Source organism: Marmota marmota, unplaced genomic scaffold (assembly GCF_001458135.2).
Source record: "Marmota marmota marmota unplaced genomic scaffold, marMar, whole genome shotgun sequence".
Lineage (NCBI taxonomy): Eukaryota > Metazoa > Chordata > Mammalia > Rodentia > Sciuridae > Marmota > Marmota marmota.
In genome coordinates, this window is record NW_026000283.1 from 6989033 (window position 1) to 7003534 (window position 14502).

The following is a 14502-nucleotide window of genomic DNA, read 5'->3' on the forward strand; positions in this document are numbered from 1 at the left end:
CCCCCATTCTTTGGTGTGTTTTGAATGGTATGGCTTTGATATTTCTCTTATACCTAGATTGTCTACAGCTGATACCTGCAGAATCTATGTTGGAATGGTCTCTTGCTTTTTTATTTTGCCATACTAGAGGCTGAACCCAGGGCTTTGTGCATGCTAGATAAGTGCTCCTCCACTGAGCAACATCCCTAGCACACCCCCCTCCCCTTTAAAATTTTATTTTGAGACAGGGCCTTGCTAAATTGCTAAGGCTGGCTTTGAACTTGCAGTCCTCTTGCCTCAGCCTCCTGATTAACTGGGATTACAGATGTGTGCTACCTCACCCAGCTGGAATGGTATTGTTTTTAAACAACCAACATTCCATGTTTGAAAATTCTTGCATTGATTCATTTTTGGTCTTCAGGTAGCCTTAGTACTTGGCAATCAAATATAGTTAAGAATTCATAGCCCGCCCTTGAGAAACTTCACTAAATTGGGTTGACCATGAAGGTGATATCATTCTGTAAATTGGGCATTGATATGTTTTAGTGTGTTTATGGAATATAACTATTTTCCCATTTAATAATAGTAAATAGTCCAAGTAAGTGTTATGTATGTGTGCTTGGACTTAGTGTCTCCTTTCTTTTTGATTATTTAGTGATATCTTTGTATATACTTTTACAGCTGATTGTCTTTGTCCTGGCTCTCATAGCACTACACAGGGTCCAGTGTCTTAGCCACAGAAATGTATTTTGTGTGTCTCCTTGCAGTTGCTTGGTTTTCTTTAGAATTTCTTTCTTATAGTGTCTGAAAATATGCTATTTTTGGAGGTACTGTAGTGCTAGCAAACTATAATTGCTATAATTGAACCATGGTCCTTGGTTGGCAAATGGTTCTAAAATTGAGCATGGGAGTAGGAAGTCAGGAGACAAATACAGAATAATGCTGATGTTTTCATTCAGAAGCAGAGGATTTGAGTGTATAAAGAAAAATAGTTTTTGATAATTATTTTCATCTTCAGAGAATTTTGAGTTCTGTTAATTAGTTTTATATTGTTTTTAGATTTTTTGATGTTCTGAATCACTATGATTTTTTTTTTTTCATACTGGGGATTGAACTCGGGCATTTAACCACTGAGCCACATCCCTAGCCCTACTTTGTATTTTATTTAGAGACAGGGTCTCACAGAGTTGCTTAGTGCCTCATAGTTGCTGAGGCTGGCTTTGAACTTGTGATCCTCCTGCCTCAGCTTCCTGAGCTGCTGGGATTACAGGTGTGTGCCACTGAGCCAGCTTGAATCACTGATTTTTGCATAGATCAAGTGTTGACTCAGGCATGAGCACAACAACATTTAAAGTTTGGATAAAAAATGTATCATTCTTAATAGTTCTGCTTTAGGTAGGTATGAGGTACTCTAAATTTCATTGCTTACCTGAGGTACTTGTTCAGGTATCTTTTTAAAATATTTTTTTAGGTTGTAGTTGGACACAATGCCTTTATTTTATTTATTTATTTTTATGTGGTACTGAGGATCGAACCCAGCACCTTGCACGTGCTTGGTGAACACTCTACCGCTGAACCACAGCCCCATCCCCCCCATATCTGTTTTTAACAGATTATTTCATGGTAGACATTTAAACATTTTTATCTAACCATTACCTCTCTCTCTCCCTATTTTCTTTGTATTTGTGAAACGTGAAGAATTTTATCCTAGTGATGTTGGGATTTTGTTAGTTTTTGAGTTTAACTGAAGAGTACTGCTATTCTGAGACCATAATACTTGTTGTGTATTATTCTGGCATTTATTGTAAATATATTTTTAAAATTAGGAATTTCGTGAGGATATGCCTTCCATTCTTGCTGATGTATTCTGCATATTAGGTAGGTATAAAATCTTTATTTCACCTGTAATGTATGTTGTTTGATAAATTAATGTTAAATAAAATGTTTTTTTCAAAATAAAGATTTTACAAGTGTGTAAAAGTTTCTACAAATCTAAAGCAATTTTTTTACTTTGTAGAGAATATAGTATTTTGAGACAAATGTTGGTAAATCACTTTATAGTTTTAAAATATAATTCAAATTTTTTGAGTGTTTGACATATATTCATATAAATTTAAGCTAAATTATTTCAAGTAAAAACAGCCAAGTTTTCCAACATTTAGCTTCTCAGTTATTGAAAGGTTAGTAACCAAATAATTAATGTCACTTAATTGATTTATGCCAAATAGGTTTTCAGTGAATGATGTCAAAATCTTAGGACATTCAAGATATTTACTTTATTGTTGAACTCTTTTAATTCTTCTTCGTTTTAGAACGAGCAAAAAGAGCCTAAGTAATCAAAAGTACTTTTGAGGATGAGTAACCTGCTTTGGAAATAGCAACTTCTTTATTTGTCCAGAATAAATAAGAATTCATGCAGGATAAAAAAGGAATATTTCTTTGACTTAGAACAAAAAGTAGTGTCCCTCTATGGGAAGCACAGACTTAAAAAATAGTGTGGATTACAATTTTTTTTCTAATTTTAGATTCACAGTAAAATAACTTTGAACACTGTTTCCCCCATCACTTTTGTGCTTTCCTAAAACTTTGAATCAAATGGAAACATTTCTAGACATTATGATAATCACTGTAAAACAAGATATCCTCTGAGAGTTTGTCAAGCTGTAATGAATATTTTAGCTCATTAATCTTAATCCCTAGAATTAGGTAAATTAAATGTTTCACTGAGAGTCCAGAATTTGATCTCAACAAATATATAAATGTCTGTGCTTGATCCTTTGGGATGTTTCAAATTTCATAATAGTGGTTATGTTGGGAACAGGTCAAATTATATGTGGACTGTGAGTGATAAATGAAAAGAACAAACCATTGATAGGGCGACCATGTGTTTTAGTTTTATTTTTCCTGGTATGATTATCGATAGTGCCCTCTTTCAATCTCAAAACTGTCCTTTTTGGAAGATAAAGTACATGTTCCTGCTCTCAGGTGGATTGATTGATTGATGCCAAATAGAAAACCTTTGAACTTAATTTTTAAAATAGGTGCTAAAGATATTTTGTTAGTTTATAAGAAAGTATAATATGAAACAAGTTTCAATTTTGATTTTTTTTAACAATATATTTGTAAGACTGAAAGACTGATTTGTAGGTGGTGTTTTGTGAAAGCTGTTGTTCCTTAATAATAGTGTTAGGTGTCTGGTCATCGTGGTGCCCTGCTGAAATCCCAGCTACTCAGGAGACCGAGGCCAGGAGGATTACAAGTTTGAGGCCAGCCCTAGCAACTTAGACCTTGTCTCAAAATATAAAAGATAAAAGGTGGTGGGACTGTAGTTCATTGGGAGAATGCCCCTTGGGCTCGATCTCCACTACCACCACCACACCAAAACAAACAAAAAAATCAAGAGCATAGTTTGTAATCAATTATCAGCTTACTTGTTCTAGTAATGTCTTTATTAACTTTATTAGCATATAGTTTCCCTTCATAATTATTTAGTGATGTGAATTATTGTTACAAGTCATTGCATATATATATATATGTGTGTATATGTACATATATACACACACACTATATATATACATATGAAATTGTAGTTGGACACAATACCTTCATTTTATTTATTTATTTTTTTATGTGGTGCTGAGGATTGAACCCAGTGCCTTGCATGTGCTAGGCGAGCGTTCTACTGCTGAGCCACAACCCCAGCCCAAGTCATTGCTTTTTATTGGTAACATGAATTCATTAAGATGATGTTTGGTTCTCTTGGGAAATTTCTTTTAGCTTATCCAGCCCATTTTTACAAGCAAGATTAGGATGGCACAGTTGGAAAGAGAATTTCCCTCACCTGCCCCCTCACTCACCCACCCCAACCCTTGGCAGAAAATAAAATACAATCCAAGGGTGACCCCAGACCAAGGTAGGAGAATAGGAATAAGAATGTGAGCTATCTGTAATGATGCTGATGATAACGATGATGCTGATGATGTAGGTGCTATTTTTGGAGCACCTTGTATGTTTTAGGTATTGTATTAACCATTTAATTTAATTTTAATCCTCATAGCATCTTTTGTAAGGTAGGTATGTAGATGAGAAAAATAAGGTTCAGAGAAGTGATTTTTCTATGTTGTCTTTCTAATATGTTAAGAGTTATAAGGGTGCTGTAATTTCCAGGTTCACATAATAACTTGAAGGGAGTGTGAAAGCTGTAGTAACCTGAAAGCAGGACTCTGTTGTAACTTGATGTGCTGATGTGACCTCTGAGATACTGAGGACAAGAGTTGGAAATGGTTGGGCTTTTTATTAAAATTGAAGGGGAAATTAAAAAGAACTTACTGAAAATTTACTGTGGTCCTGTTAAGCATTTGCTCATATGGTCAGAACTTGAGATAATGATATCATAATCATCATGTTAGGTGGCTGAGAGGAGAGCAGCCTTGACTTGAAGAAAATGAATCTGTTCATAGGTTCTCTGATCTTAAGGACCTTGGGGGGTGAATATTATGGACTTTAGGGCCCTGGAGGATAAGTAGTTATTGGTTCAAAGAGTGATTACAGATTAGCTTCAGCCCTTTCAGGTCAGTATCCTTAAAGTTCTAGATTGAGGAAGAACCAGAAGAACAGATTAATAGTGTGAGAAAAGTGAGTCCCTGATGAGAGATACAGACTAAAAAGTCTTAATGAGAAATTGGAGATCATATTGCATTTTGCATGCATAGATTACACCCTAACCCCACCCCCCCCTTTGGTGCAACAGAGTGCACACAAGGCCTTACACATGCTGGACAAGTGTTTATACCACTGAGCCATATCCCCAACCCTTAACATTTCCTTAATACACTTGAGCTGGCTTTGTGCTTACTTGTAGTGGCCAGGATATGGAGAAATGGCAACTCTTGAAGAAGGAAAGATGAAAAAGGGCCAGAAAAATATGGTTATGTTTGATGATAAATCCCCCTTTCTTTTGATTTTCGGTCTTGACAATAGAAAGTAAACTAAGCAAAGCTGTGAAAGGACTTCTGTTGTTTTGGGAGACCACATAGAGACCAATTTTTATTACTTCACTAAAATTGGTGCCTTTTTAATATTCTAAGTTATCAAATTCAAAGATAGGCTTATAGTATGTAATCAGTTAGAGCAATAATCCTGAAATCAGCCTTGTGTGTCTTTCTGCCAATCCTGGTTGGAATTTTTGATGCTTGGCATTTACCACCAATTGTTTTATTTCTGCACATCTCAAATCCAGAACTAGCTTGACAAGCTTTCTGAATAATTTGTTGAAACTCAGGGAGGTCCTGGTTTTAAATATTTCAGTAGAAAGAAAACATAAATATGAATAATTTTTAATTTAGTGACTAGAATTGTCATTCAAAATAAGATGTTAAGTATCTTTTAGTATTGTCTTTTCATAATGTTGGTGGCCAGGTAACTTAGAATATGTTAGCTTGAGCAAGTGGCCATGGTCAGAGGTTTGAGAGTTAGAGGATCTTTCAAATTAAAAGATATTTTGTCATTACCAAGTTCAACTTTGCAATAAAGGAAATCATCCCTTTGTTAGTGTTTCCAAGAAGTGATAATTAAACTTGAATATTTCCCTTTTTTAAGAATAGTATTATTGTTATTTTTTGGGACTGGAGATTGAACCCAGAGGTGCTTTACTACTGATCTCACCCTTTTCATTTTGAGGCAGGGTCTCCCTAAGGTGCTTAGAGACTTGCTAAATTGCTGAGGTTAGCCTTAAATTTGCAATCCTCCTGCCTTAGCCTCTTTGAGTTGTTGGGATTACAGATATATGACACTGTGCCCAGCTGTGAAAACAGTATATATTTTTTTAAGCTATGTTGCTTCTAATGCCAGAGCAGGTTGTTCCTGTGTGACCAACTTACTTTTATGGATATATCATAGGTGATAGGGTCACTCTCTAATATCAGGAGAAATTAAAGCATTCATATACATATGAAAGATATCTCATGTTACTGTGATTCTAAATTTTTCCAAATTCAGAATGAAGCATTTTAAAATTAGCTAGTCTTGGGGCTGGAGTTGTGGCTCAGTGGTAGAGAATTTGCCTAGCATGTGTGAAGTACTGGGTTTGATTCTCAGCACCACATATAAATAAATGAATAAAATAAAGGTCCACCAACATCTAAAAAAAATTTCAAAAATAAAATTAGTCATTAAAAAATAAGCAATTTATTTTAGTGCTAAGGAAGTCTAGTCAAATTTTTAATCTTTCTTTTTCATCATTATAGATATTGAGACAAATTGTTTAGAAGAAAAAAGCAAGAGAGACTATTTTACACAGTTGGTATTAGCATGTTTGGTAAGTTTTAAAAAAAATATGTTCCTTTTCTAAATTTTTCATTTAAAAGTTATAATCACAGTTACTCACGTTAATGGACAAGAATATTGACATGCTATGGACTTCAATATAAGGTGAGATTTGGGTTTTGGAATTGAGTGTTTCATGAAATTAGACATGCTGTTTCTATGACATAAGCTTGTTACCAAATCATTTAAACTGTATAAGAAAAACTTTTCAGTGATATTCCTGACCTAGTAAGTTCCTAACAAAGAAAAAGGTAAGCATTTATAAATAAAGTAAGTTGAAATGGTTGTAGATAGCTTTTAAACTGAATTTTTTCATAAACGCTTTATTAGGCAAGGACAAGATGGAGGTAGTTTAAAAATAATAAATTCTAGAACTTGTTATAATCATTGTCTAGGAACCAAGTAGGAATGCCATTACTCTGACCTTGAAGAATATCCTGTCTTTGCTGTTGGAATTTGACTTACAGTAGAAACTAGAGGAGGCCAAAGTACGTACTGTATTATCTTAATTGAAAATTCAGTTAAGACAGACTCAATGAGAATTTCATCTGTAGTTCTTATTGTTTGATGGCAGTGTATAGCATGCTTATAATTTTTAAGTAAATTTTTGGAAAGAGCTGTATACTATATATTTCATTACTTGTAGTCATTTTTTGTTCACTAGACTTTCCAAGCCTTTTTGCAAATTATAATTTGTGTTTTTTGTATTCTGATAAAAAAGTTATTTTTAATATATTTAAGATTGTGGATGCATCGTTGGAATGCTAAAGAATAAAAGTTCTTTAATTATTTTTTAATACAGTATTTAGTTTCAGACACAGTTCTAAAGGAACGCCTGGATCCAGAAACATTGGAATCATTAGGGCTTATCAAACAATCACAGCAATTCAATCAAAAGTCTGTTAAAATCAAGACAAAACTTTTGTAAGTATGTATATCTTATGTTGCAGATCAAATAGCTGAATGTACTTTCTCATTTTAAATACTAGCAGTTTCTAAGTGTACTTTGAAGTATTTTTTTGTGATTAGCGTGGGTCTTGTGTTTTTTGCCTTCTAAAAGTAGCCTAAGATTATTGAGTTGGCAGTGGGTTTTACATGTGTGAAACCAATGTTAATTTTGTCCATTATAAAGTTAAAATAATACTCAATGCTTTGTATTATTAGCAATAAAATAATTTCATAGCTATGACCATATTCTATATATTCTTTATCAATAATGGAAATAATGGTTTGTTATTGTTCCTTGGTATTAGTAATATTCTTTCCTTTTGTTACTGGTATTCGCCATGTAAGTAATGTTGGGGTTCTTTTATGAACTACTGTTGCTTTCTATACTAAAAGAGACACAATGAGGTTAACTGTCTATCAATAGCCATTTTTATGATTGTTTTAAGTTAGAGATATTCAATGAGAAGAATATACTCTTCTGTACAAGCTTGTTAATTGAAATTCAATTTTTCTCTTTAATGATATTTCTCTGATTTCAGTTATAAGCAACAAAAATTCAATTTGTTAAGAGAAGAAAATGAAGGTTATGCCAAGCTGATTGCTGAATTGGGGCAAGATTTATCTGGAAATATTACTAGTGATTTAATCTTAGAAAATATCAAATCTTTAATAGGTAAGATATATACACTCTATATGTTAAGTTTTTTTTCACCCGGTGAATAATATCCATAAAGATAAAAGGCTTTATTACATATAATTATTTTTATTTAAGAAATAAGAGAAGTGCCTAGCTTATACTTTTAGTATTTTATCAGTAATTATAAAATTTAACATGGTATTCCTGAAAAATCTTTTTGTTACCTGTTACTTACGTGTTTATATTAGTTCTTGTTCTTTCTAGCATGTCTGTATTCTTAAGTATTTCTCAATCATCTTATAGAGGGCAGAAAATAAACAAATGTGAAAACTTTAATAAATCTTCAGTGCACTCCTGAAACCTGGGCATCTATTGGTTCTTTTGGACTTGATTTAAAAAATCTCTTTAAGGAGACTTTGATGCACATTATCTTTATAACAGCCTCTTGCAGAATGTGTGAAAGTGTAACAGATAAGAGCTGTGTTATTCTCCCTCCCTTTTAAGTAACATTTCTATAGCATTATTTATTTGCATTGAGCATTTGGAGGGTTAATTTCTATAAAAAGGTTGAATGAATCATAGAAAAATAGGGTAATCTTAATTTTCTGAGAGCAGAAAGATTTTCTGCTATTATTTCCTAGGTGTTGTGTTGTGTTAAGGAAGATTTTGCAACACTATGCTCTGTTAGGTTTTAAGACCTGCAAGAGGAGTCTTATTTCCTGCTCATTGATTTTTATCTTGTAGAATGCTTTCCCCCAGCTTCTTGGTGCTTCTTTGTTTTTGCAATTTATATGTGATTAAGAAAGCTGGTGGTTTAATCCATATCCCCTTCCTCCAATGCTTTCTGTAAGCACTCAAATAAAATTATACTTATTACAGTCTTCCTTGTTCTGTGGTTTGGCTTTTGGTAACCAAAAAAGTGTAGAAGGTAAGGCAACTTTATCTTTTTCTTTGAAATACGCCTAGTTCTGGCAGTTCTACTTTCTTTGCTACTTCTGCTCTGTGTTGATTTAACATCAGGATGAGTGGTCTTCTAGAGTGGCAGGACTCTTGCTTACCTGTTTGGCAGTGACTCATTTTTAAAAGTTCTCCTATAATTGTTCTTTTCTGTTCTTTCTAGGGTAAGCTCTACATTTTCCCTACAGTAGTTTTTAAAATCTCTTTTGAGAAGCTTGTTAGTACTGTTGCATTATTTGTCTTTCCTGTATCTTGTCATGTACTTAAGATAGTATTCCCTCCATAAAAATACTGTGGTATGTAAGCTTCTCAGTCCTTTGTTTTCACTGTTGACAGTTTTATTTCTTCTGGTTTTTTTTTTTTTTTTTTTTGGTCCTTATGAATTTATTCCTTTGTTATTTTGGGCAACATTTCAAAGGGATTTGCTTGAAGGTGTGCTTTTATCTAACTGGAAAATGTACATTACTTTTCTTCTAATTTTCTCTCATAGAGAACAGGATATGTTACTATCTCTGAAGAACAAATGTGACAATTACCACCATAAGTTCATGACATGTGTGGATATTCCATGAGTATAAACAGTTTGATTTCTTGGGCTGTCTCTTTGCTCTAACCCATCAAGTATATAGACTAGATGCACTCAAAACAGCAGCTCTTCAAGCCTTTCTTGACTACCCCTGTCAATACTCCCTGTTGTTCCCTGATCATTTTTCTTCTTAGCAATTATGACCTTATAATGTACAGTCAGCCCTCTCTATCTGCAGATTAAACTAACTGTGGGTTAAAAGCATTCAGGGAAAAAATTAAAACAGTACTAAATGTCTAGAGACTTTTCTTGACATTAATCCCTAAACAATACTGTGTGATACCTACAGTGTATTAGGACCATTATGTATATTTTATGTTGTCTTTGATATTATAAGTAATCTAGAGATGGTTTAAAGTATACAAGAGAATATATGTAGGTCACATGCAGATAATGTTCCATTTTATATAAGGGATTTGAGCATGTGTAGATTTTGATATCCTTAGATATTCTGGAACAACCTCTCTCAAATACTGATGGACAACAGTACTATGTATTTTATCCTCCTTGTTCCCACTAAATGTATACTCCATGAGGACAGCATTTTTTTTTTTGGTCTGGTTTGTTTAGTACCTTTTCCTTACTGCCTGGTATGTGGGTGCTAAATAAATCCTGGGTAGAAAATGAATTACTCCTTCTCCCTTTCTTACAGAGTTCATAGTGGTTCTTATCCTCTTCCCCGACTTGGAGAAATTTAGAAAGTTTATATCCCTTGCCCAGTCCTTGTTTCTCTGTGGCAGATGACCTCTCATTCCCCCTGGTTGCCTGAGAAAGGAACTTTTGATGTGAAAATTGAAGTCAAGACTTTAATTCCAATGAGTATTCTTTTGAGTGTACGAATTTGTTAAGATTCCCTCTCATTGCAAACTCCATCTTAGACCTCATCTCTTCTGACTAGAACAGCACACTAACAAGGCATCTTATTTTTCATAACATCTTCAGATGGATTTCTCTGTGTTTATTCCCACTAGTTTCTCTTTGGGAGCCATCTAGAAAGGTATAATACCTTCCACAAAACTATTTTATATCTGCTCTCCTTCACTAACCATTGTCAAGTTTATTAATGAAGGAGAGGTATGTGTAAGATAGGTGCACTTACATTCAGGGTACATTACTAGAGATAATGTAAGCTAGGTATACTTATATTCAGTGTACTTGGTTTGATAGAGAAATCCTTATTTATTATCCTTTAGTTAAAAGGCAGTTGTTTGTTCCCTAAAAGATTGTGGCACAGCAGAATGTTTATATCTTGTTTGACAGCCTGGGGCTATTTATTTATTGCATGTGCATGCAGAGAAGCAGAACTATTATGAATCTGTAGGGTGGTTGCAATCTCATGTCTGACACTAAATTTGAATGACTTACTAAAGAGCAATGAAGAGTGATTAGTAGACTCTTGATCTGTCAAGTCATATATAGATCCTTTCAGGTGGTTCTTGCATCAGGGTGGCAAAAAGCATCTTTTTTAGAAATTAGAGGAAAGAATATTAGAGTTGGGCTCCTTTGGTTGAACTATTAAGTATACTACCCTTCTGCTTGCCTTTCAAAAAATCAAAACATCTGTTATATGCCCTAAATATATGCAATAAAAAAGTGATTGATAGGTATTCTTTCCTTCTAAATCAGTAGTTAGCAAATTTTTTTTGTAAGAGGTAAGAGTTTTTTTTTTCTTTTTAATTTTTTGGGGTCATGTTTTTTGTTGCAACTACTCTGCCATTATAGGGTGAAAGTAGCCACAGATAGTACATAAATATGACTGTTTCAGTGAAACTTTATTTACAAAAACAGCCAAATGGATTTAACCCACAGGCCATAGCTTGTTGATTCTTGATATATCCATGTATCTATATATCTATATGTCTATATATCTCTATAGATATAGGGATATATAGATATATCTGCCTAAAAACTAGTCGTGGAGCTACTACTTGAGCTTAGTTTTGGTGATTAAGAATGATTCTTCTTTGGTTTTGGGGTTAGCAGTTCCAGGGTCTAGTTGTCCTAAGATCTAATCCTTATTTTCTCCTAGAATTAAGAGTTCAGAACCTTCATTTGTTGCTTGGTGTCTAAAGTTATAGATCACCTAGGAAAGATAGGGTCTTTGTCCTTTTAACTTCACCAGTTCTCTTGGTTTCTTGTCAAATGATCAGAGAAATATTGAAAACAAAGTAATACCCCAAGCCAAACAGTTTTTTTTCCCCCCTCGGGAAGTTTATAGTACACTTAACCCCTTTGACTACATTATTTTGAGAATAGTTAGTATTTAATTATCTTTGGATTAATTTGAAAACTGGTCCATTTAGCCCAGATGCATCTTGTCATCATGTCAGCTTTCTCCTATTCCTTTGAAAGGGAAGCTATTTGGCTGCCAGCTTTACTTAAAATTTGGCTTTATTAAAATTTCTTGACTGTAAGTTAATTAAATGTCATTTTTTCCTTCTGCTATGAAAACAGTGATTAATGTTTTTAAGCATAGGCTTTTTAAAAAATAATACTTTTATTAGCTATATTTTTCTGCATCTTGATTTATTTTTTTTTTTACCCTGAGATGCTGTTTTTTTTTAACAAACACTATTTTGCAGAAATAGTCTACATAAGTTTTTTTAACTGTTGAGAGTTGATTTAACAATTCCAAATATAGTATTTCCTATCAGTTTTTCAAAGCTATTAACAAAAAAGTTTTATTCTACTTTTAAATATATCAAGCACTTCTAAATATCTAGAACTAGATATTTTACAAAAGAACTTGTCTACTATGCACGTAGCACTGGTAAGTAAAACTGCACATATGGCAATGGTTATAATATGAGGTTATCTTCTAATACAACCATTTTTTCCTTGAACCTTTCCCTCCTCACTTCCTTCTTTCTACTTTCATTCCAGTGGACAAGTATAGGCATATGTAATATTTACAGATGGCTAAACAAATTCATATCCAGAAGTCATTTATAGAGTACAAGTTTTCCTATGAATTTCAACACAAAATGTACAAAATGTACAAAATATACTAATTTTACTAACTACTTGGTCATATATGGCAACCTCTTTAATATCTAGAGACTAGATGTTACAAAACTGGGATTCATTTGTCCATTATATGTACTATATATAGAGCAAAACAAAATGCACAAAACATGCAGAAAACTGATATCTAAAAATGTTCAAGTATGAACACATTAACATACTACCTTTTGCAATTGCTTCCCTCCTACCTCCTCCACATCATTGAACAAGTGCGGACAGTACTATACTGCTCACAATGGTGGCTTAACAGTTCTAGTCCCAAAAGACAATATTTCATAGGAATTTTAGCAAAGAGATATTTACAAATATCTCATTTTATTAAGTATTATTATCTTATATACGAGATATCTCTTATATTTTATTATTAAAATATATTTTACTACCTCAACATTTAATATACAGTGGGTATTTCTAAACTTCTAGAGACAGTAGATGTTTTAAGTATGGATTCAATTTGTTTACTATGTACCTGACAGTCTTGAATAAACTGTACACATGTAACAGTAGTTCTAATTTGAAAATGTCTTCAAAATATGAGTATTATGGTCCTTTACTGACCCAGTGGGCTATAATCAAGCCTAGATTTTTATTAGCTTGTTTCTAAAGGAATTCTTTTCGTATTCCAAATATTTCCTTTTGTTAAAAGCTTGGTTTTTCTATCTCATAAGGTCTCTTCTGTCAGGGATATGATGATTGAATCTGTAATTTTGTTTTCTTTTCTGAAATGTGTAAATTGAACATCTCTCCTAGTCATATTTACAATATTATCTTGGTCTATTATTGTCCTGCTAAGAATTTCAATTTGACCTTATTCCTACAGCAATCAGTTTAATCATATTTCTTGTCTCTAGTTGTATTCACTCTAATATAATGACCATCTATCTGGTCCATCTTTGGGGAAACTCCAGGTATTTTGCAGTGCATTTCTTCCAGTATCTATCATCCAAAATGTGTGAACTCTCCTTGAGGATAGAGGGACCTGGCACATAGTGGGTAGTTATTTAATATTTATTTAAATAAATTAAGGAATCCCTAGCCATTACAGTTTGTCATTTGTTTATTTTTCTGCTTGTTCCCTTCTGTGGTTTCCTGATTGTTCCTCCAAAGGCATTTTGTGTGTGTGTGTATGTGTGTGTGTGTATTCCTTAATATAACTGGTGGTAGAGGTAGGGAGCTAACCTTATGATTCCTTGCAAGATCACTTGTCTATTGATGCTTGGAATAGAGAAAAACCTTTATAAGATGCCTTAACACAAGAGTGCCTATCACAGCCACCATTATAAAAAGTATTTTTTGCATAGTCAAGTTTATTGTTATTAGAGTCTCATTATTCATGAAATAGGTTAACTATTACTTAACACATTAAGATTAAAAAAAAGATTTTCTAAACCTTCAGTTTGGCTACTTTTATAAACAGAATTTATTGGATTAACTTAAGATACTTGAGGTTAGTAGTTTCCAGTTTTTCTTTTGTGAAAGCTGTTATTTATTTATAAAAACACGTATCTCTTCTTTCATATTGCTGCCTTAAATTGAACCTAGAAAGAAATGGTAGTTAACAGCATAGATTACTGATAGACTACCCTTGATGAAGGAATACTATTAAATAGAACATGTCATTGGTTCACAGTTCATAAACTTCAAAGTAAAGTGAATGGAATGCTTAAAAGATTTCCATCTAACATATTGCTCTTCTACTCCTTAATCACAAGTTTTGTCTATGTGGCTTAATGTGTGACTATTGGCTAGCTGGTTTTGAAAATTTTATTCAGTGTCTCTTTGGTTCCATGATAAAGTGTTATTCCTTTTTAGTGCTTTTATATTATTTGTTTTTAAAATTCTTGCGTGGCACTGGGGATTGAACCCAGGGTCTCTCACCTGCTAGGCAAGTGCCATTGAGCTATAGCCATAGCCCTAGTGATTTTGTATTACACGAAGTTGTTATAAGATTGGAGAATTTACTGGGTCTTACACAATCTATTGTCAGTGTTATAGCAATTTGATTGTAGTTTTTCAGTTTCATTGAGGCATAATTGATGTACACATC

The 14502-nt window shown here is 33.3% G+C and overlaps 1 protein-coding gene across 1 annotated transcript in view; it reads left to right on the forward strand.

The window, feature by feature from the left end:
* The window catches only part of Thoc2 (THO complex 2), a 110854-nt gene that overhangs the window by 24673 nt on the left and 71679 nt on the right, over nt 1-14502 (forward strand). The window contains exons 3-7 of the mRNA XM_048797105.1: nt 781-806; nt 1806-1857; nt 6225-6295; nt 7106-7227; nt 7791-7924. Of these exons, the coding sequence (XP_048653062.1) occupies nt 781-806; nt 1806-1857; nt 6225-6295; nt 7106-7227; nt 7791-7924 (405 nt within the window). The remainder of the gene's footprint in view (nt 1-780; nt 807-1805; nt 1858-6224; nt 6296-7105; nt 7228-7790; nt 7925-14502) is intronic.